The 23,697-nt window shown below is 41.0% G+C and overlaps 1 protein-coding gene across 3 annotated transcripts in view; it reads left to right on the top strand.

Annotated features, from left to right (window-relative positions):
- FBN1 (fibrillin 1) overlaps positions 1–23,697 on the top strand; it is a 141,531-nt gene that overhangs the window by 101,364 nt on the left and 16,470 nt on the right. For all 3 annotated transcript variants that reach the window (XR_010029624.1, XM_063169737.1, XM_063169738.1), the window contains exons 32-49: positions 5,148–5,270; positions 5,809–5,931; positions 7,657–7,782; positions 9,286–9,408; positions 9,968–10,090; positions 10,966–11,130; positions 11,537–11,605; positions 11,721–11,846; positions 13,102–13,224; positions 13,335–13,493; positions 14,344–14,415; positions 16,695–16,820; positions 17,573–17,695; positions 19,401–19,526; positions 20,229–20,345; positions 20,688–20,816; positions 21,085–21,204; positions 21,652–21,777. Coding sequence is in view for 2 of the 3 variants with exons in the window: in XM_063169737.1 (XP_063025807.1) it covers positions 5,148–5,270; positions 5,809–5,931; positions 7,657–7,782; positions 9,286–9,408; positions 9,968–10,090; positions 10,966–11,130; positions 11,537–11,605; positions 11,721–11,846; positions 13,102–13,224; positions 13,335–13,493; positions 14,344–14,415; positions 16,695–16,820; positions 17,573–17,695; positions 19,401–19,526; positions 20,229–20,345; positions 20,688–20,816; positions 21,085–21,204; positions 21,652–21,777 (2,199 nt within the window). In the remaining variant the exon portion in view is untranslated. The remainder of the gene's footprint in view (positions 1–5,147; positions 5,271–5,808; positions 5,932–7,656; positions 7,783–9,285; positions 9,409–9,967; positions 10,091–10,965; positions 11,131–11,536; positions 11,606–11,720; positions 11,847–13,101; positions 13,225–13,334; positions 13,494–14,343; positions 14,416–16,694; positions 16,821–17,572; positions 17,696–19,400; positions 19,527–20,228; positions 20,346–20,687; positions 20,817–21,084; positions 21,205–21,651; positions 21,778–23,697) is intronic.

The following is a 23,697-nucleotide window of genomic DNA, read 5'->3' as shown; positions in this document are numbered from 1 at the left end:
GTTAGTGGGTACAGGAAGAGTGAGTGCACACTGCATACCTGCATGGCTGACAGGAACTTGGGTCTAGAGAGGTCAGACATTTGAGGCAGGGAAAGGAAGAGGTGAGCCTGTCATTTGCCCTCAGAAATAGAGCCATTGGTGACTTGTATAATGTACTCTCCTCTCCATTATTCGTGGCTTCTGGCCATTAATAATACATTGTGTTTCAGGCTTGATGGCACAAGAGAGTTCTGGTACCAGTGAAGCATATGTTTGCCATCATGAGTCTGGGAGCTGGCTGTGTCAGGCCAAATACCAGAGGATGATAATGAAATCCTGCCCACCAAAGGGGGGTATTACAGGAGGAGTGTACTGGCAGTAGGCATCTGTCCAGCAATCACACACTGTGCCTCAGTGTGCTGATGATGTAAGGATGGATAGCAGGCAAGAGCTGAACTGTCCCATGTGAAACTCCAAGACTACAGTATGCTGAATAAAATCTGAGAGTGATTCCAAAAGAGAAAGCAATTTTACATATAGGAAGATGAGAATAGGGAACTTTTTTCCCATGTATTTTTCAACTAATATGACCGCCAAGATGAAATTCACAGTCTTTTCCCTCTAAAAAGCCTTAGTTTTTCCTACCTGATTACATGGGCAGCAGCCCAGGAGGAGGAAATGCCTCGTGACTTCCACCAGACGACTGGCCCTCAGGGAACTGGGCCCAGGCTCGCGATGCCAGCGAAACGTCAGTGCAGTAAAATGCACAGATATGCAGAGACTGCCAAAAAAATGTAAAAGTCAGAAAATGCTTAAGGGATTTGCATAATTGCTGACAAACAGTACTGATTTATAGGTGGAGTCTGAATTAAATTTACAGTTTGCTAAGGATTCTTATAACCATTGAAGCCCAATGAAACCTAACAGAGAACAGTACACAGAGTACCTGGAGGATTTCATGCCCAGTGATGAACATGTGAATTTTCTTCAGTTAATGTACACTCTCATTCTGTTCAAATGCAAAGGAATGTTTCTAGAATGTAGGTGAGGAAACAGTGACTTATTCCCATGCTCCTCTCTGGCCAGCTTCAGTGATCCACTTCCAGAGTGGGTAAGGGTGTGTTGTGCAGATATTGGCTAGCAGTTTCTTTCCTTTGGTTGCCACATTTTGCAAGCATAATGCAAAGGTTGACAGGTATATATGATGTATTTTTTCTGCACACACATTGAGAGCCCTAAAAGTTTGTGCCACTGTGATTAATGGGAGAGACACTTTATTAATTGGCAAAGGCTCGAGAGAAAAAATATTTGTCCAAAGAAGAGAACTGAAGGAGCCAACAAAACAGGGGGACTGACAGGTTTTTTTTCCCCAGAGTGCTTAGGATTGTTATGATGTCAGGCCTGCATATTATTTATTGTGCGTATTCTCATCTGTTGTAGGCAGACAGCTCTCTTAGCAGGAGTGGGAGTTGTGCAATTGCAGAGCTGAGAACATGTGTGCAGCAGCACTGGGGCACAGTGGGACTGGCTGAGGATGCAGTGTCAGTCTCTGACTGGAATGTCTTTATTTTCCTTGGCTTGTCACGGACTCATGCTGGAGGCAGAAGGAGAAGGTTGATATAAATCAGTGACTCACTCCTTTACTCTGTAGTGAAAATCCCCATGAAGTCAGTGGGAATAGGCCATCATTGTGTGAAACCCTGACTTCAGTAGTGTCCTCGTGGGTGCTCTTTGGGTCATGATACCTTTACTCAGACCGAGTAATGCCTTTGTCTTCAGACAATTAAATGGAACTAGCTGGAGTATTTGAAGAGTATAGTACTGTTTGTACTGCCATGCAGACAGAACAGGGAGACAGAACTGGACTCATGCTTTTATTAAAGATCTTGAGTTAATTTTTCCCCTACAGAGCTCTACTTCTCCTTTCTGTTTCATTCTGTGAAGCCATAATTCAATACTTATGGCAACGTAAATCCATATTAAGCTCCAGTATAAGAAGGCATAAATTCCAATGATTTCAGTGCACTGTTTACACAGAGCCATGTTTGGTCTGAGATCTCTTTTGCCTTGGAAATAATGGCAGTGTAATAAATGTAGACTTACAACTCAGCTGTGCAAAGAAAGGAAAGAATTGGGATTATAGCAAAACAACATCAGAGTTAAACACAGGGGAAAAGAAGTAAAATCTGGGATGAAGCCAGTGATGGTATTTTATATGCCTCAATCATCTTTCATTTAAGTATCTGAAGAAACTTTCCATACATCATGGAAATAAGCCCTGCAATGTGCCTTTAAAGGTAGATGGCATTCGAGAATACAATTTGCATTCCCTATTTGATCTTTACCCAGGCAAAAAAGTGTGGAAATCTATTGAAATTTTTTTACTGGAAAAAGATATTTTTTTTATTCAAAGCAACTGGAATGACATTTCAGTGGCTGATGCCTGAGAAAGTTGATCCCATTATAAATACCCGTATTTGGGTATAGATTTATATTTGCAGCACTCATTCCAAGGAAGATTTTAAGCTTTTTAGAGTATGTGTCAAACAGCTGATGGGGAACAAGTGTCCACTGCAAGGGCCCCAGTGTTGTGGTGCTGCTGTTCTGCTGGGAGGTGTTAGTGGGGATTCTCAGGTACAATGTGTCAGTGGGTCAGTGCTTGGTGGGATGGAGCCCACAGTCACTTTATGGAGAGTGGAAAATTTGGCTTAAATTGGAAAATTTTTCTTAAATCCGAGCCTGAGCATGACTTCACTGTGGTGTAGCTGTTGCATGCAAGTTTCTGTTTGTGTTTGCTGGTGGTTTAAAAAAAATTCTTGGCAGAAACCTCTCTTCTGGTGATGGGGTTTTTTTGTGTTTTGTTGTGCTCTGCAGGGTATAAGGAAGCTTGTGATTGTATGTTTCAAAGCACCAAACAATCAAATACAGTGGAGTCTTAATGTGAGCAGTGGTTTAACAGTTTGGAGTTTAAAATCATGTAAAGGTTAAAATATAGAGTGTTTGTCTCAGCTTTTTTATGTCAGTGTATACTGTAGCTGACCTCTCTAAATTCCTTCCAGTCTTTCCCCAAGCCAAAATGAGTTGCATTTTTTTAAGGCCACCCTTAAGATTTTTTGACAGATGCAAGTTTCCTGTTTAGTGTGATGTTATCTTCATGAGTTTCTGCACATGCTAAAGGCAAAACTGCTCTGAGATTATTTGCTCCTGACCCTTTTTTAAGTTTTAAGAAGTAAGTGTCCATTTGCATGTTTTCAGGCCTGGAGTTAACTTTCATTAATGGTAGATTCCAGCTGCCACATTTAGATTCATATCTAGATGTCAGCATTCAGATTATGGGAATGCTCATGTCTGGAGTTTTGAGTCAAAGCAATGCCTCACTTAGAAAGAGACTCAGAAAAGCAAGATTGTATTAAATTCCACTTCAACAGACTAAAAAAACTCCAAAGCATTAAAAGCCAACCCACAAAAAAAAAAAAACAAAAAAAAAAACAAAAAAAAAAAAAAAACAAAACCAATCCCAAACAAACAAAGCAAAACAAAAAGCCCAAAAACCAAATCACAAAAAAACCCCCCAAAATCTCAACAACAAAAAACCTCAAGCAAGCACAAAATTCACCAAACAAACGCCCCATCCCTCCCAGCCAGCACTCATTTTGGGTGTTTTAATAGACAGATGTAGTCTGCTCTTTGAAGTCATACGTTGCCTTTATGAAAAGGCAAAATATGTGTACAAGGCATAGTGAAAGGACACAGCCTTTTGTTTAGAGAAGTGTGGACAGAAAAACTTAAGAAAGTGTTGTAAAGGAAATAGTTAAGGTGATATCTGGTCACTTTCTGCATTAGCTCCACAACTTCACCGTCTTTAAAGAGCTAATTGTTTGCAGGTAAAATCATAGGGAAATTGAAGTCTGTGATTTTGGGGCTGGAAATCCCAAAGGTTGTTACATATTTGATGTCTGATGCCTTTCTGGAGGGTCTGAGCTGGGTTTTTTTCTGTGGAATCACATAGAGTTATGAGCTTGTTTTGCCTTTCCATCAGCTGTTTTACAGAGGGCGATGGTTTGGCTTACAGCAACATCCAAGACACCTGGGAGGGCTGAAAAATGGGTATCAGTTTTAAGTGGTTTGATGTGGACCCTAGGTAGGTTGCATCCTGCATGGAGGTAAAGTGTAGTTCAATAGGGCAGTTACAGAAAATACTGTAAAATCCAAAGCTCAGATAGGCAAGAAAATTCCTGCCAGTTTTGTTTCAGTTACCAGTAATAACTTCTGAAAACATCACCTTTTCGTTTATACATTCTTCAACTACTTACATGGAGCATTAATAACGCTTAGTGAGAAGAGCAGTTAGAATGGAGTCCAGTTTGGGTTTTGTAGTCTATACATTTTGACATTGCCAGAGAATGCCCAAATATGAAAATAAGGTGAAAATAGCAAGTACTGAAATAGAATGTGCTGGCACGACCATGTATGTTGAAGACTGGATGACTTGCTGCCTGGTGTCTCCAAGGATGCTTCTTCCCACTGAGTTCCTAATTAACTGCCTGCCTGATGAGCTCCTCAGCTCTCCTGGTAAATGCAGTGGTACAGCCTGTCCCCAGCCTTGCACACAGCCCCTGGCCAAGCAGAACCTGCTTCATTCCCTGCCTGGGGACAATCCTAGGGGCAGCTAGCTGGTGGTGCCTGGCTGGAGTTCATCAGCATCTGTGCTGGGGGCTGTGGGAGTGCTGCATTCCAGGAATCCCTGGGCAGCAGAGTTTCCTTTGACACTTTTTAGCAAACTGTGCAGTGTGGAGTCACTGTTGTAGTCCCTCTCTGCAGACTCTGCCCATCTCTGCAGGATGGGCACTCTGGGAAGGCTGTTTCCTGAGGTACTGTCTTCCTTCTGAAATATACTTTGGAGTGAGCTGCAGCAGCACTGCTTTATGTGCCTATCAGAAGAACAGGTAGTGGGGCAGCATGTTTGAAATGGGCTACGTGCTCCTTTTTCCTTTTTCCTTTCCTCTCCTTTGTTGTGATTTCATCTTCAGCTTCCTTTTTAAATGCCATGTTGTAAAAAATGCAGACTTGCTTTCATGTTCACATTGCCTTTCTTGAGAAATTCTAGTGTCAGTTGTCTGGATATGAGAAAGTGGTTCCACGAGCTGCTCAAACATCTCTGTTTACAGATATCAATGAGTGTGAAATTGGAGCCCATAACTGCGACAGACACGCCATATGTACAAACACAGCAGGAAGCTTCAAATGTAGCTGCAGCCCTGGCTGGATTGGAGATGGTATCAAGTGCACAGGTGAGACTCTTATGCATTTGTATTTATTTGTAAGGCCAGACCACAATGGGGTTCTAGCAATTCTGAAAAAAGTAATACTACACCTATAAAATGTGAAGGCAAGTGGTTATTGAACTGTTAGGTTGATTTGACATGATCTGTTGGAAGACAAGTCCTTCACCATGGTATCTGGGAAATCAGCCTTATCTCCTATTTGATTTGTGAAATGATGAGAACAGACTGAACCATGGAGAGAGATGCTTTGTGCTTGAGGGCAGCTGATGGGAGGCATGAGGGGCCTCCTGGTGCTCCCCTTGAAAACAAGGTACAGGCCTTAGTACTGAGTGCCTGGAGCTTCCTCACAGTTAGCTTGTCAGACTTCTTTGGTGGGCTGCAAATAAGCTGTTCCCCACTTTTTCAGTCAGATGGCCACACATATGTATGGGTTTTATTATGAAAGATTATTTAAAGTAGAGCTTCTGTGTGCCATACCCTATTTAAACTTTGTGTTCATGTATGGGTTTTTAACTAATTTTTCCCCTGTTTTATTACTTTAAAGATCTGGATGAGTGCTCCAATGGAACCCACATGTGCAGCCCACATGCTGACTGCAAGAACACGATGGGCTCTTACCGCTGCCTGTGTAAAGAGGGTTACACTGGGGATGGCTTCACTTGCACAGGTGAGCTCAGGAGAGCAAAGGATCAGCTCCCTGCAACCTAAGTTAGTCTGTGATCCAATGCACAAAACCAGCTTTTAAACATTTGAAATTATCATTAATTGTCTTCTCACCTAGGTTGCCACAGCTTTAAAGAAATATTATATATTATACATAGTCTAACTCAATCGCTTTTTTTCCCTTGATAAAATGTAATTTTTCATTCTGCTTTTCTTGTTAGTTTAAATGAGTGGCAAAATTTCTAAAACAATGCTTGAATATGTAATTTGGCTAGTTAGTAAACTAGTCCATTGGCTACTCACCTTAACACTTAAATAGTAGGGCATATGCATCAAAATTACTTCACAAAATTGCCTAAAAATGTTTGTCCTTTCCTCAAGTGAGTGTGTGATGTCTGTCTGCCTTACTCCATCATCCTGAGAGCTGCTGTCAGGATGCAGTGCTGGCATGTAGAATGAAGGAAGTAGCTGCTTCTGAAACCTCATTTTATAAACTGTAAATGAGATTATAAAACTTTGCTAGGGAGATGTTTCCCACCCACACTTCAGTCTTCTGCTTTGAAGAGCAGATTAGCTCATGTGTGCTCAGTCATGAGGAGCCCTGCTCTTGCACTGAGGATTGCGGTGTGGCTGGGGATGTTGCTGCCTGGAGCAGAGCCATGTCCCAGAGCTGGTGGGCCAGCTTTTCAGCTGGTGCAAATCAGCAGCTCTCTATCAGCTGCAGCAGGTTTTTAGAGCATCTGAGAATCTGGATTATCAGGTTTAAGGCTGGGTTTGAATAATTCCAAATTCTAAGCAGACCTTGGAATTCTGTTTAATTCTCTCAGTGTAATTTCATCTTGAATCTGATTCAGCTTCCTTAGTGGCCTTCCTAACCCAGTGCTCTTTGTTAATTTCCTGTATGATGATTTCCAGGAGTCTGTAAGCTACACCCTTCAGATGAACTGCTTATAGAACTCTGCATTCAGTAGAACTTTTTTTCTATTTGGATACTTTATTGTTTGTGAATTCAAGAGGTGTCTGGGACTCAAGCTAGAGCACTCAAATGCTCTGTAAGCCCTCTGCCAAACTGTGCAGTGTGCAGCATTCTCCCTGGTAGGTGATTTTTGATTTACCAGCCATGGACTTTTCAGAACTCATGCTGCCAGCCAGACTCTGTTGCAATAAGGAGGTGTTTTGGTGATGTGTAACATTTCAGCTTGAGAGTAAGGGCCATGATCTATTGAAAGGTGAGTGGAGTCCAGTAGGAAGGCTGTTTCTCTCATCAGCTGTTAACCTGCAGTTTAGTTTTGATGAAGTTCTTTTTGTCAGTGTTTTGATGTTTGGCATGGAGAACTGCCTATTACCCTGTGTTTGCTCACTGCATAGTAAACCTTTTTTTTTTTTTTTCCAATTACTGCCTCTAGGCTTTGCTGTAATAGAAACAATAGCTATAATAAATTTCATGTGCTCATTCTGAGTCTAAATTTGACCCTGTGACTGCCTCCAGTTGTTATTAACTGGAGCTACTATACAAGTCTCCTAAAGATTTTCCTTTTGATTAGAAGCTATATTTGCAATATGTCAGGAATATACAGAGCTGTTACATGTACACATAGCTAGATTGCAGTTTCTTCTGCACGTGTTCAGATAGAATAATTAAAATTCTTGGAGCACTGAATGCTTCAGCTCAAATGTTGGTGAGAAAAGCATCTTTACTGCTAACTTGCAATATCCCTTCCTTTTACAGACCTTGATGAATGTGCAGAAAACTTGAATCTCTGTGAAAATGGGCAGTGCCTCAATGCCCCTGGAGGGTATCGCTGTGAATGTGAAATGGGATTTTTGCCAAGCGTAGATGGAAAAGCATGTGAAGGTAATTCTTTGTAAGCTTTGAACAACACTCAAAAGATTCTGCCTTAATACTGTTTTAATGTTCCAATTTTTTACAATTGTTTGCTGTTGTGGTTGTATTGAGAACTGTATGAATTTTTTTAATAGTATTTGCTTTTTTGCACTTCATACATTTATTATGGATCTGTAGATGTTCATCTACCTGCTGTATATAAAGAGAACAGCTTTTCAAAGCCTATCTTATGATATATTATTTTGGGGTCTGATTGGTGATCCAAATGGCACTGATAGCTGCCATTTCTTCTTGATCATTGATGTCCAGATCTTCATTTTATTCAAAACAATTAAACAGAAAAAGCTGTTAGTTCTCATTGGTATGTCTGAAGCTGAAAAGCAGTGATTTGGTAACCAATGCAATGCAAATGCTTTGATGTCTTCTGTGAGGTGCAGAATCAGAGTGTGAAGCCTTGCAGAAAGTCTGTGTGACTACACCAAAAAAAAAAATCCTGTGTGACTATTTGTTCAATTTCAAAAGTGAGCTGTTAACAGTTTACAGCTCATTCATAAGAGCTTTGCATATGCAAAGATTCAAAACAATCAAATAATAAACATGTTACCAATGTGATTAAGGTAATATATTTGATCTGAACATTTGAAATCCTCATTAGTTATAGCATTAATGAGTTAAGTCAGTCAAGGAGTTGCAGCCCTATCATCTGACATAGCAATAACTCATGACAACTGATATTTAATGGAGTTCATAAGTACATCACTTTAAAAAGGATTTTTCCCCTTGAAAAGTGTTCTGTGTATTTTTTAGAAATCTACTGAGTCATATAATTTGAGAGTGAATTTCTTTAAACGAAACCAGTATTAGGTTTCATAATGTTTCACGAAACAATTTACTTTCAAACCTTTTAGCTAAGTTTAAATAGCTGTTTTAGAGGCTAGCTCCTGTTGCTAAAACAGACTTGCCTTCATGTCTTAGATGTGTAGACTAAGTGCAGTATTTTAAGGTCCTTTGTAAACACACACTTTTTTATTGTATCAAATTAGTTGTTCTTTGTGCAGTGCATGTGGCATTCAGTAAATACTGGTTCAGACTCAGTGATTTGAAGAAAAGACACAAAAGTGTCTGCTTTGAAGTTCACCTTTAGGCACAGGCTTTTCTCTTGCTGGTGTCCAGCTTTCTGCAGATGACTGCTGATTTTTAATAAACTTCATTTTATTAAGGCATGTCTTCTGCTATGTTCAATATTTCTACTTGTCAGATTAGCCCACTAATAAGCTAGGATAGTTTCTGGCATAGCTTCAGAGATATTGGAAGGAGCCGTTTTCTCAAAAAATTATTATGGATTAGATTCCTTAGGCTCCAACATAAATCTTCCATGTTTCTTTTTCTTGTCTTACTTGATGTGCAGAAACTGTTTTCTTCCAGATCCATGATGCTGAAAATGTTTGCAGTTCTCTATGTCTCAAAAAGATCAGGAAACCTCATATTTTTCTCTTCCTGTTCCTTAATCAGATATTGATGAGTGCTCACTTCCTAACATCTGTGTCTATGGCACTTGTCATAACCTCCCTGGACTCTTCCGATGCGAGTGTGAAGTGGGCTACGAGTTGGACAGAAGTGGTGGCAACTGCACAGGTAAAACTCTGCACAGCATGCCTCTTAATCTGCTGCCAGTGCCATAGTCAGCTCCTTGGGAAATTCTTTTAAGAAGCTGTACAAATCAAACTGCTTATAGGAAAATAACTTCTCTACTGTATAACACAGGATTCACCATATCTTTTTTATGCTCCTCTTTACTGTTCTTTGTCCACCTCTGATATCCCCTTAAGAAGGGGAAAAACAGATCAGAGAATCCCTCTGGCAGAGATGTATTGTGCTTTGTGCAGTACTGGATGTAAGCTATGGCCTTGTCTTGTATTTTTCCCTTAAGTTCTTTTTTAGTACTTTATGTGAATCTTGTTCATAGATTGATTTTTTTCAGGAAAAATGCGTTTTTTTCTTTCCCCTATGAAATGATGAATTCATCTCAGACTGCTGTTCTTCTAAGATGCCTGTTTATTTTTTAGAGCTTTCTGGAGACCACTGTCTCATAACTAATGGATTTGTGATGGTCAGCATACGGTATCTGATGTATCAACAGTGCTCTTGAGTGTCCTGGAGTATTTGCTTAGGACATGCTGTGTTTTTCTTGCAGATGTTAATGAATGTGCAGACCCCACAACCTGCATTAGTGGCACGTGTATCAACACTGCTGGTAGCTACACCTGTGAGTGCCCTCCGGATTTCGAGCTGAACCCCACCCGCGTTGGATGCGTTGGTAAGGGAGCACTCCCTGTGCTGTTCACAAGGGAACTTCCACAGAGGGGCTCCAAGCTGGCTGCTTAGGAATAAAGTCCTGGGTCATGGGAAAGGGCTTGATCAGGCTCTTCAATTCCCATCTCACTGCCCCTGGCTTAGAAGCTGGAGTAGGGCAGCAGGAGCATGTCCAGAGTTGATGCAGCATGCCAGCAGTGCCCTGCTGCCAGAAGCAACCCCTTGGGGCTTGTTAGAGCTGTCCACAATTTACAGCAAGCAGGAGACAATTTTAAAATTCAACAAACTTTAGTCCACATCCAGCTGGCCCCAAGATGGCAGGCAAATGAAGCTGTGGCATGAAGCCACCCATGCTCTTGGAGCACTGAGTGCACTTGGCTGGGTGCAGCTTCATGACCAATGGAAATGCTCTTGTATTAGGCTCCAACTGCTTAGTAATCCTAATATTTCCTTGGTTTTGTTTGTTTAAGAGGGTGTAGGATGATTCTCAAATTTTAATGTGTTTGAAATTCCTAACATTTAGTAGATGCTTTCCTGCTTGTAAACCTTGAGTAGAAGAGAGAGTAGTGGATATCTGGAACTGGAAAGATGTACTAATGTCAGGGAAAATGTGAGTGAAAATGGGAAAAAGCCTGGCTGACATGCCCTTGGACTCAATAAGTAAATTTCCTACTTTGTGAAAAGTCAAAAAAAGCCAAGATATGGAGCACCAGCAACCTACCTAAGTGGAAATGCTGGGGCCCCCTGGGCAGCACAACTTACTTGCTTTTGTGTCCTGCAAGAAATGGGAGCCATCTGTGGGTGTCCCTCACCATGGGAGGATGTGCTGTGTTTTGCTCTCTCCTAAGATGTGTTTGTCATTGTGTGCATTGTGAATAGATACACGATCTGGCAACTGTTACCTGGACATCAAAACTCGGGGGGACAACGGTGGCACCTTCTGCAGCAATGAGATTGGAGTGGGTGTTTCCAAGGCCTCCTGCTGCTGCTCCCTGGGCAAAGCCTGGGGAGTTCCCTGTGAGCACTGCCCACTGGTGAACACAAGTAAGTCTGCATTGCCTGGCTTGAGCACAGCCATGTGTTTGGTGGGATTTTTCCTAATTTAGCCAGGAATAGCTAAAATAGCTCAAATACTGGTGTGCATTTATTGTGGGCATGCAAGGGGCTGGCTTCCACTGGTCTTCACCAACAATTTTACCATTCTTTCAGAAAGGTTTTTAGTCAGAATATTATTGTTTCTTTTGAGAAAGTTTGCTCTTACACTGAAGACTACTGAACTATTTATGAAATGGAATAACAGATAATGTTACAGAGTAAAATCTAGTATCTCTAGCTGGTTACTTTGTAAATTTATATTTAAATTATCTGTAATAATCTGATCTGTTTTCAAAAACAATTGTGCTGAAACTGTTTCTACTATCATATGCTCATAAATCTGTTTTGTTTCCAGCTGAATATAAGGTTCTTTGCCCTGGAGGGGAAGGATTCAGACCAAACCCTATCACAGTTATATTAGAAGGTAATATTTGCAATTTCCTATGCTTACATGTCTGAAATTGTAAAACTCTGTAGTGCGGGTCTTTTTTTTTTCCATTGCAAACATTAATAAAATGTTTATGTGTTTGTTTGGACAGATATTGATGAATGTCAAGAACTTCCTGGACTTTGCCAAGGAGGAAAATGTATTAATACATTTGGGAGCTTCCAGTGTCAGTGTCCATCAGGATACTACTTGAATGAAGAGACTCGAGTGTGTGATGGTATGGAGCTTTCACTTAACTAGACTTCTGCTTTATTCTTTGAAAATAAAGACAGATCAATATGCAGAGAATGAATCTTTCCTTGAAAAGGAGCACAACCAGACTAAGCACTGGAAAGCTATAGGGTGGTAAAATTGAACAAGTTGAAATACTGCATTAAGAGTGTGAAAATTCCTTCATGACCATGTTGAAATACATGAAAGGGTTTTTTTTATTATCATATTTTGATCAAAACCTGAAAGTCCAACCTTTTTTTCTGTAAGACATAATTTGGTAACTGGCTATAAAAAAATAGCTGTTTGGTAATGGGCAATGAATAAGCAGTCAGATAAAAGAAATTTTCCCCATGAATCTGGTGGACTGGTGTGTCCATGTATTTTTCCACTGCTTTTTCACCCCTGCTTATCAAGTCATCAACTGAAAATATTGGTTTTACTGCAAAACATGTTCCTTTCCACAGCACAATCACAAGTATGTGTCACATCATGTGCCACTCTCAAGGTGTGCTGGATATAAAATCTTAAGCAACCCATCAAGTTCCAAAATTTCCTGTTGTCCATGCTGTCTTTGGTCTTCCAGATTGTTAATAATGTTAATGTAGTGCCCATGAGGTGCAAACCACTGCAGAAATACAAAACATTCAGGTCCTAAATTAAGACTGAACCAAAGTGCTTCATCCACATTATGCTTATGTAGCCCGACAGATGCTGAGTGGTTTGTCAAAGATACTCTAAAGTTTTAAGGCTGGGAAAATATTTTTGAACTTTTGGGAACTGAGGTGTTTTGGAGATGGTTTGATTTTGGTTAGATTTTTTTAAACAAAACTTAGTCTCATGATGAAGGAAATGTGACATCTTGTGTTGAAAACATGGCTCACTTTCCCCGCTCAGGCAATGCTCAGTAGGGACTCCACAGGGAGCCACCTGGTTCTTCTCTAGACCTTAGAGTCCAGAATGGAGGAGGTCCTCAAACACTATTTTTGTGCAACAGATGAAAAAGTCAAATTGCTGTTTCTGAGCTTTCACACATATCAGAGTTCCCATCTTTGCATCACAGCTGGGCTTTCCTTGGCCACCTGAGCTGCCACTTCCTTTTTTGTGTGGCTTCGCTCCACCATGACCTTCCTCAGAGCCCCTTCAGCTCTTCTTCACCAGCACCTTCCTACCTCAGGCATTACTGAGACATTTTTGTTCTCAGAAGCACAACAAGAAAGCTTCTGTGGCCACTCACTCACTGCCTGTTTGTTCTCTTCTAGATGTGAATGAGTGTGAGACACCTGGCATCTGTGGACCTGGCACGTGTTACAATACTGTTGGGAACTACACCTGCATCTGCCCTCCTGATTACATGCAAGTCAATGGAGGAAACAACTGCATGGGTGTGTGCTGGGGTTTCTCTAAAACTTTAGCTTAGTGCTTTGGGCCAGGGAGATCATCTCCCCTAAGAGTTGCCTACTGCATTGGCCTGAGGTTTTCTTAATTTTCACAGATATGAGAAGAAGTCTGTGTTATAGAAATTACTATGCTGACAATCAAACCTGTGATGGAGAGCTGCTCTTCAATATGACCAAGAAAATGTGCTGCTGTTCCTACAACATTGGGCGTGCCTGGAATAAGCCTTGTGAGCAGTGTCCTATCCCAAGCACAGGTACATTTTTGCAGTGCAAAGCTATCTGAAGGCCTTGGTAACATCATAAACATTCTTAGTGAGTGTAACACCATTAGAGATGCTATGTCTTTTTTTGCTCTCATGTGTCTAAAATGAAGGGATTAGTTGCCTCTTTGTCCTGGAGATGACTAGCCCCATGATGATGAAGGCATATGTGGAGTGGTTTGTGTCTGTGCTGCTGGGTTGTGCCTGCCTTGTGCCAGTTCCACTGTCTCAGAGACTTCATACTGTATATTGATTAATCCATCTCTTTGCAAGTGCTTGTTGATTCACTGTTGAGGCACTGACCAAGACTTTATTGGTGTTGCTCCAACAAATACAGAGTCTGCTCTGCTCTGCCTTGATTGCTGTTTGCCATGAAGGGCCTTTGTGCAGGCTGGGGGCTGGCAGAGATACCTTGGTGTGCTCTGGGAGTGATCTGTGTTGAGCAGCCAAATGTAAGATGTAGGAGTGTCTCTGCTAATTGCATGGGCACACAGGACTTTTCCACCCTGGGTGAGACTGCAGGACATCCCTCTCTGGTTTGAGGTGGTTTGCTTCAAGAGCAACTTCCTAGACACTTGATTCTTCCCACTTACAGTTCAGGTTTTAACGAGTCAGATCTGAAATTGTGTGCAAACACTGTAGTGCACAGGGATAGGCATAAACAGAGCAAAATCAGCATGTGATCCCAACTGACATGGTGAGTTTGGGAAAGGGGCTGCCTACCTCTGCATGCTCTGCACGTTCTGAAAGAGTAGAAGAACTTTCTTGGCCAGAGCATATGATGACTTTTTGACTGTTGATTAATTCCAAATGCTTCAATCACTGCTTTGCTTTCCTGTTGCAGATGAATTCTCCACACTCTGTGGAAGTCAAAGGCCTGGCTTCTTCATTGACATTTATACAGGATTACCAGTTGGTGAGCTGTAATTTATGTTTTGAACTAAATTCCATGCTACCTCTGCCCAGGGAAGAGGGAGGGGAGGTTTGTTTTCCCAGTTTTGTTTGTTTTTTTCATGTGAGGAATAGCAATTAAACAGTGTCATGGAGTTCAACCCTCTGTTTAAGTCAAACTTGAGTGCAAACTGGCTACTCCTTGCTGGCAGCAGTGACAGTTGCTGCTTGTAATCAAGGCAACACAGAGCTCCAAAGGAACTGTAATCAGGGCTACATGAGCAGGGCACAGATACTGGGAATGAGAGGTCTGGGAGTAAGGCCAACCAGCATTTGGTCTGAGAGGAACTGGGAGTCTTTCCTTCAAACTGAAGCAAGATTTAGTCTGACATTTCACATCAGTCCCCCTGGGTATTGGTTTGACACAAAAATCCTTTTTTCTGCTCAGCTGGAATATTTCTCACATATGTTATTGTGTGTTACATTTGAATCGTGAGTAACAAATTGCAAAACAAAAAGAGAGAGAGAGGAGGAATTTTAGGACAAGGAATTGAGTAAATCCCTAATGGGACTCCCTTTTGTTTTCATTTACACTAAAATGCAAATGAAAAGCAGATAATGTACCCTGTAACAAACAGAGATGGCATATAGGCAGTAATCAGATGCTTTAGCACGAAGCTGTTCTGTGGTGCAGTGTTTAGCTAGTTCAATGAAAATGTTTCTAGTAAAGTGGGGAATGTAGTTTTTAAAGAGGTTACAGAAATTCACAATATTTATTTACAAGGTCATTGCTTGGAAGCAAAGTTTCTCTTTGTAGCTATTAGCATTAGTCCAGATTGTTGCAGAGTCTGCTCAGCTAATTGGGCCCAGCACCAGCAGGGAGCCCTTGGATGTTGCTAGCATGCACAGGTAGAAGCTGCAGCTGCAGTGCTTGGCATGTGTGCAGGGCTGTTGCAGGCTGCCACAGCACAGGGCTGTGCAGGGCAGGAGCCAATGGAAACAGCAGGGCTGTCCCACAGAGCCCCCAGCACTGCCAGTGCCTGCAGGCTGTGCTGAGACTGGTGCACACACAGCTTCCCACAGCTGTGCAAATCACAGCTCTCCCTCTGCTTTGGGGTCCAGGCTGTAGCCCTCAGCTGCTGCTTTGGGGTCCAGGCTGTAGCCTCAGCCTCCCTCTGTTTTGGGGTCCAGGCTGTAGCCTCAGCTGCTGCTTTGCACAGGGCTTACTCATGTCCCATACACCTGCAGGCACAGGATCAAGGGAGAGCCCTCTGCAGGGCCACTGCTCTGTGTACCCTCTAATGTTTGCTTACAGTCCAATGATGTTACTGTCTGTTTGGATTAAAGTTTTATATAGTTACTCCAGGTGTTTGTTTCAGAAACAGAAATTGTTCTGGTTTTATTTGCCCTGTATATGAGAGGACTCAAAATTACAGAATCTAATGTAGAAAATTAGGGGTTGGATCCAGCAGAAAAACAAAGCAAACAAACAAAACTCACCAAAACCGCAAACAAACAAAACCACATTATCTGATGGAAACTCCTGTCAGCTGACAATTTCCCACCATATTCTATGACTGTGTACCTCAGTGCAAATGTCAATGTTTACTGAAGACAGAGGAGTCTCTGAACTCTCTCATGTCAGAATATTAAGATGTTTAAGGACCCAATAGGTAAGCCATATAATTGTAATAGCAGCTGGGTTTTTTCCTGCCAAACTCAGTTACTTAACTGGGGTGCATATAAGGCATTGGCAAACCCTGGCTGCCTGGCTTAATCAATCTAATTAATAGCATGTTGGCAGCACTTCAGATGTTACCTGTCATTGGCACTTTCAAATTCTTACATAAGACCCAGAAAGGCTTTTCAGATTAACTAGGGTAAAACAGTGCAAAACTAATTCTGATGAGAGTTTTCATTCAATCATGCGTTAATCTCTGTGTTAAACCAGAGACAGTTCCATTGTCTCTCTTTGGCTCTTCCCAACAACCCCACTGGGGCACTTGGGAAGGTGAGGGGGTTCATCAGGGCTGTGGGTGGGAGGCATGAGGAAGGACATGTCTTCCTCTGTATTCCTCTGTAGCAGAATATACCTTCAGTACAGAGAAGAGTCAGAACCTGAGAAAACAGGAAATACTTGAATTTCCACAGTTTGGAGTGACTTGCTCAGCTGTTCAGTTGGGAACATTCTGATGCTTGCATTATGTTTGATAATTATCTTAAAGGCAAATGCATAAGGACATACTCTGTAGCAGAAGATTCCGTGAAGTTCTCAGTACAAGCATTAAAAACTTATTCTTGCAGATATTGATGAATGCAGAGAGATTCCTGGAGTGTGTGAAAATGGGATCTGTATAAACATGGTGGGCAGCTTCCGGTGCGAGTGTCCTGTGGGCTTCTTCTACAACGACAAGCTCCTGATCTGTGAAGGTAGAGTGCTCCTCTCATTCAGAGGAATGGTGTTTCACCAGTGGCAGCTCAGACACTGCCAAATCAGAGCCTGGAAGGCATCCTTAATGAGGGGAAAATACTGCTATCAGTGTAATAAGTCTGTGTTAATTCAGACATTTTGAATTCTTTTGCATAGAAAATACCATATTTTCTGTCAGACATCTAATGTCTTGAAGGCACATGAGTCAGCAAGACAGGGAAGTAGTGTCTTTTTTTTCCCATTTGACAGTAAAGCCAAGAAAAAAATAGTAGTATTGAGTCAGATCATGAGCACAATTTTTTTTAATTCCAAAATACTTTTTTTCTAATGGAAAAGATATTTTTGTAAAAAATAGAAACAGATGGTTGTTTATTTCTAGTTTAAACATTCCCTAACATTGTATTAGTCAGTTTAATGAAGAAACTGAAGGTAGCATATGAGTTGCTGTCATTCTCTGCTGTGTGTTATGACTGCTGGCAACAATGGGAGCTGCAGGCAAGGCATTGAGAGCTTTGAGTAAAAGCTTCTTCTTTGTGCTGCTTCTAAGTGAAAACCAATTACATTTCTAGGGAGATAAAGTTCTCCTTTTGCAGCACCTGAAGTAAAGAAAATTGATCAAATTTTTTTTTGCCTAAAGCTTTGTGATGGTGTTTACATTGAAAGCTACTAATTAATACCTGCATACTAAAAAAAAATGCTTTTGACATCTTTCCACTTACTATAAAACTCAACTTCCTCTTTGTCTGGACAGATATTGACGAGTGCCAGAACGGCCCAGTTTGCCAGCAGAACGCAGAGTGTGTGAACACGGCCGGGAGCTACCGCTGCGACTGCAAACCCGGCTACAGGTTCACATCCACGGGGCGCTGCGCCGGTGAGTGCTGCCAGGGCTGCGGGCACCCCGGGCTTCTAAAGGCCTTGCAAAACGTCTCTCCTCTCCAGAAAGTTGGTATTTCAGGAGATGAGCTGAGCTTCAAGAGCTCTTTTACAATCTTTTAGGGCATCCCATAATCATTGAGGTAATTCCAGGCTCATCCCATGGATGTATTAGTGGGAGTTAAAAACCTAAGTAGGTGTTTGTCTTTCATTTTCTTTAGCCCTTGTCACATCTAGGAAGGGAACACCATTTGATGCACTACCTTTCTGTATTTTCTGATTTTCATTATGATTTTCTATATGTGTTTTAGCAATTTATTTTCCACTTGTATTTTTACAAATAATTCCCTGCTTGCTGCTGGAGCCTCTGTGGATAAGGTAGACTTATCTTCTTGCCTCTATGCAATAAGTGACTTGAAAAGATTATTTTTGAATTTCCTAACTTTGACATAGATTTAAACAGGGCCCATAACTTTATATTTAAATACTTATTGAGTGGGACTGAACTTTTCTAATCTATTTGCCTTTTCTTACAATATCTTAGTCCAGAGAGGCATTCAAGTTATCTTACTTGAAGAATTGCTGAGATTTTAAAGAGTGCAGTGGGACAAGCTGCTGTAAATATTAAATACTATATACATTTCTGAACAAAATAAGAATTACAACGGAAGCTAGATACATTATCCTTGGGATTTTGCTTCTCAGTACTTGAGTTTTAGGAAGTGCACTTTTCCTTGCAGTGCAGTTTTTCATTGTTTCATGTGACCCTTGTGGGAAAAGGGTGTAGTGGAAATCAGAACACTGCTATGAGAACTAAAACTTTGCTTTGTTAAGCTATGCAGTGGCACATGTAAATATTCAATATGTTCCTAATGTAATTGTTGTTGTTAAGGGTTCAGTGCCGGAGTACAGGAAGAGCAAGGGGAGGTTCTGATATGGGTTACAATTCCAAAGATTAATTGGCACAAATACTAATACTTCCCTGTATTTAGCTCTTATTTTATATGTGGTGAAAATAAAGTTACACAATTAGAGTAAAAATACAAGTGGTTGATAAAGTACGTGATCCAGCAAAGGAAGGAAATTCCCACTCTGCTGGGAGCACCTTGGATCAGCCATGCTACTGCATGGAAAACTATCACACCCCTATAGTTTATGTGCCATTGAGTCAAACCCAGTATATCACAGCCACTAGCACTAGGAGTCCTGCATTTATCTTACCCTCAAGATAGCATTCTTCTGGTGCTCTCTATTGTGGTAAACTAAATAGTTTTTCTTATAAATTAGTTTTTCACATGACTATTCGTTTGCCCACAAAGCACCAGAGAGTCATAGATTTTCCTTTGTCTCTGCTCTCCTGAGCTGAAGATTAGGAGTTCTTAAGACAGCATTGGCTTTCCTTCTGCCTCCTTTAAGCTGTAATTAGCAGTGCTCTCATCAATAGCATTGGGACAGCTTGGTCCTCCATGCACACCCATCCAGTTACTCACAGCCCCATGGGATGTACAGAGGTCCTGGGCATGGGGCTGTCAGGGTCATCCATGATTGTCTAGGATTTACTTGGTAATATTTTTGTCGTTAATAAATTAAAAATACTATTTTAAGTTAGGCCATGCATGAATACTGTCTTGGTTGCTGCTAACACATCTTCCCAGCCCTGTGGTTTAGAAGCCTTAACTTTCACTGCTCCTCTTTGTTTTCAGATCGGAATGAATGTCAAGAAATCCCCAATATCTGCAGCCATGGGCAGTGTATTGACACTGTTGGAAGCTTCTACTGCATTTGTCACAATGGATTCAAAACCAATGATGACAGGACAATGTGTATAGGCAAGTATATCAAATTAAACTTAGCTTAGGCTCCCATTAAAATAGTTGCTAAGCCTGTCCTCTCTGTAATAAGGAGTTGCATTACAATATCTGAGATTGTGAGCCATTTAACACCAGACAAAGGTGCAAAACTGGCCATTAGAGATGATAAAAAGCTGATACTGAATGAAAACCATCTCATTAAAATAGAGTGAACCTTTAAAATTACATATCCTGTCTAATGAACTACTAATGTTTTCATTTTTGAAGAAAATATTCATCTTAGAATTTTCTGGAGCATCTTATCTCATTTATTCCTTTAGGCAAGAAATTTAATAGATTATGATTGCAATGCAGCAGTTATATGCAGCTTACTTGTTAATAGAGTGAATGAAAGGTAGATTTCTTGCCAGAAAAAAACCTTTTACAGAAACAGTCATCTTCATTAACAAGGAGATTTTGTATTTCACCCATTCACAGCTATCAGTTGTGTGTTGTATGAGCAAATTGAGATTTCAGAATACTTACAATTAAAGTAGATTACACTTACTTTGGGAAGTGTGGTATAGGAGCCAAAGTAAAGTAAATGATTGTTGGACCCTTCATTATTTTTGTATATGTTAATACCAAGTGTGTAAGTGTATGTAAAATCTCTTTTTGAGAGCTGTGACAGTCCTTTTCCCTTGTGTTGAGTGTGGTTATTTCTCTGCTGTTCCTTTGTAGACATTAACGAGTGCGAGAGAGACGCCTGCGGCAACGGAACCTGCAGGAACACCATTGGCTCCTTCAACTGCCGCTGCAACCTGGGCTTCATCCTCTCACACAACAATGACTGCATAGGTGAGGAGTGCTGAGCACAGGCACGTGTTCCTGAGGCTTCCTCCTTCTAATAGAAGTGCCATAAGTACCGTTAAGTAACCCTATGTGTCAGTCTCAAAAGGCCTCTTTGATTCTGCACTGCTCCCCTTTCTAGAGCCACTTGAATGTTGGACCAAGATACAGAAACATTTGGGTTCCACTCCTGCTCTGACAATTTTATAATAGAGTAATTTCTTCTCACTTGCTTTTGAAATGAGATTGTGTTACCAGTTGCTTTGTTGATATGGTGGAAACAGAAATCTCACTTACCCAGTTTCCATTGTTGCTGCTGTTTCTGACATCTTTCAATGTTATTTGTCCTAGACGTGGATGAGTGTGCAAGTGGAAATGGAATGCTCTGCAGAAATGGTCAGTGTGTGAACACCATTGGGTCCTTCCAGTGTCTCTGCAATGATGGCTATGAGGTGGCTCTGGATGGAAGGACTTGTGTTGGTGAGTGCTTTCTTTCAGGGTTGAAAAAAAGGGTGGCAAACCTTGAGCAGATATACTTAGTGAAACAGTGGGGTCAGAGAGAACTGCCACACTGCCATCATTGTACCTGGCAGAAAGAAACAATTACAAGAGGACAAGAAGATGACTCCTCCCACTCCTGAAAAGTTCCACTTTCAGTTTGATGGAATCAAAATTAAAGTGGCCATAGTCAGAGATTTATTGAGATAACAGCAATTACCTCAAATAAATTGTCTTTCTTTTCTTCTAGATATCAATGAGTGTGCACTGGAGCCTGGAAAATGCTCACCAGGCACATGCCAGAACTTGGATGGCTCATTCAGATGTATCTGTCCTCCTGGATACATCCTGCAGAATGACAAATGTGAAGGTGTGTACAGAACAATCCTTCTTCTGTCTATTTCTTAGCTGCTCACAATTGTTACCTATTCTCTTTGCATTTAAATGTGAGTAATGTTTAGTCCTTTCTGGCAGTGTACAGTTCTGAACTGTAGCCACTAGTAAGTCTCTCATTTCATAGAAAAGGTCTCTCCAACATTTGTTTGAACCAGAACTACTTGTTCTGAACCCTAGAAAAATATAATCTCAGGCTGTTTCCTTGGTGATACACTGCTGAAGTTTGCCTACTGCCTGAGGATTTGAAAACTAACTGTGGATTTTGCACTTGGGTTACTGCTTCCTCTTTCTTTCTTTTTTTGGCCTTTTTTGTTTGTCAAATATGATAGATATCAGTGATGATGTAAGATAGTCCTTTAAGTAGTACAGCTGCCACTGTAAATATTATTGTTTCTCATCTCTTTAATTACTTTTCTTACAGACATTGATGAGTGTGTGGAACAGCCAGAAATTTGTGCCCTGGGCACATGCAGCAACACTCCAGGCAGTTTCAAATGTCTGTGTCCAGAAGGCTTTGTATTGTCTTCCACAGGAAGGCGATGCCAAGGTAAGTTCATTTCTATTTTCTGGCATTTCAAAATTTGTTTGCTGTTTCATAAAAGCCTTTTTAGCGAGCTGTTTCTAATACAGTGAGAAAGCTCTGGACTCAGACAGTGTTTTTCATAGGGAAAACATGATAATTCTGTAGCTGGGGCCAGGTTCTGTCTTGCCCTAACATCTGTTTTTCATTAAACAGAACACTGCAATAAAAGGGGTGAAGTTAATGTTAAATGCACCAGGTTAAGCAAAGAAATTATGTTGTCCTGAAATCCTTTGTTACACCCCTGGAAGAAATGTTGGGGCTACCTGGACACTTGGTAGACACCAACAAGAGCCAGAGATGGAGCATGAATACAGACAGGAGGCTCAAGGCAGCATTTCTGGTTTTAAGACTCTCCTTGGCACTCACCATATTCACCATAACACTTGTTATATGCTGATCCTCTCTGCAAACGTGGGTGGAAAAAAAGATTATTGGAAAAAATTTGCAAACAATGTTGTGTGGACAATAAGTGCCCATCTGCTTAGGGAAATCTGAAGTGTCTTTTGGCTTCCAGATTACTGTATACACAGTTCAGAGCCTAAACATGGGCACTAACAGATGAGATGCTAAAAGCTGAATATCTAGTAATTAAAAGCCACAGGTTAGTTTATTTTGTGTATAAAGAATAAGCACAACAAATTAGGGAGTGAGTTACTTTAAAGGCTTTGGAAATTATTAAATAGATGCAGCATTAAATGTATTATACACTGTGCACAGTGGGAACCACTGATGAGTAAGACCTTTATAAGGACCTCTGTAGTTTTGTTTGGCACAGAGCAGTGATGCTTGTTGACACCATAGCAAGTTCTTCCCTTCACAGTGGGCTAAATGAAATTGTGGTTTTGGTAAAAATGAATCCGACCTGCAGTAAACATTCATCCAAGTCTTCAAACCACCATGCAGTTTGGCACAGTTACTTCACTCAACATCAAGAAAGCATGTTTTAGCTCTGTTTATGTAGCTTGTATAAATGAAGTTTCTTTAAGTCTGAGGGGTTTTTTTTCTTCAGGTGAGAAGAAAAATATCACAAAAACCCACTGAGAAACAAAATCCGAAAAACGAACTCCGCCCAATCTTCTGCTTTTTAACATAGGCCACTGTTCCACACAAAGTCAGGGGAAAGTGCACACTTGTGTATGAATTTCAAAAGGGCTTCTTTCTATGCCCTAAAGAGGACTGTTCTTTTTTTCAAATATCTCAGGCCAAGCAAAGTTTTGTTTAAAACTTCCCATTACCTAGGACTTTGTTAAAACCTGGACATTGCCCAGCATTGATGCTGCAGCCGGAAAACTGGATGAGCAGCTGCTTCCAGAACTGCCCTGCTGCTGTCCCCCTGCCAGCACAGAGAGCTGCCAGCTCCCTTCCTGCTGGATGCTTGTGGTCTGTGATCTCAGTTCTGTCCAGCATCCTGGTTACCCAGCTTCAGGGAATAAAATGTGGTGCCACAGGGAGAGTTTGCTTTGTTTGTGTGTACCTCCGGAAGAATGAGGAAGGAAAGGGCTGTTGAAAATTGCCTCTCATTTTAGCACTACACAATATTGTCTTTACAAGTTGATGAAAATCTCTTGACTTGAGTGATTCTTACTAGTAATAGAATATAAATTCATGAGGCAATATTCCATTTTTTCAAAGAGGAATGAGGATAAGAGGACAGTACAGCCCTTCCACTTCTGCTGGACCAAAGAGAAAAACCCTTGCTTTTCCATACTGAAGTAGGAAACTGTTCCATAGCTTTTCTTTACTGAGGTAGGGACCTTCCCTCCTTATTCAAATCTTCCACAGTCAGAGACAATGATGGTCCCTATTAACAGAGCTAGATGGAAGTTGGGTGTTTTGGCAGTGTGTATCTTGTAATTTTGCAGTTAACACCTTCAAGTGAAAATT

Source organism: Melospiza melodia, chromosome 15 (assembly GCF_035770615.1).
Source record: "Melospiza melodia melodia isolate bMelMel2 chromosome 15, bMelMel2.pri, whole genome shotgun sequence".
NCBI lineage: Eukaryota > Metazoa > Chordata > Aves > Passeriformes > Passerellidae > Melospiza > Melospiza melodia.
The sequence above is the reverse complement of the archived record's forward strand: the minus strand, read 5'-3'. Positions and strand labels throughout refer to the sequence as shown.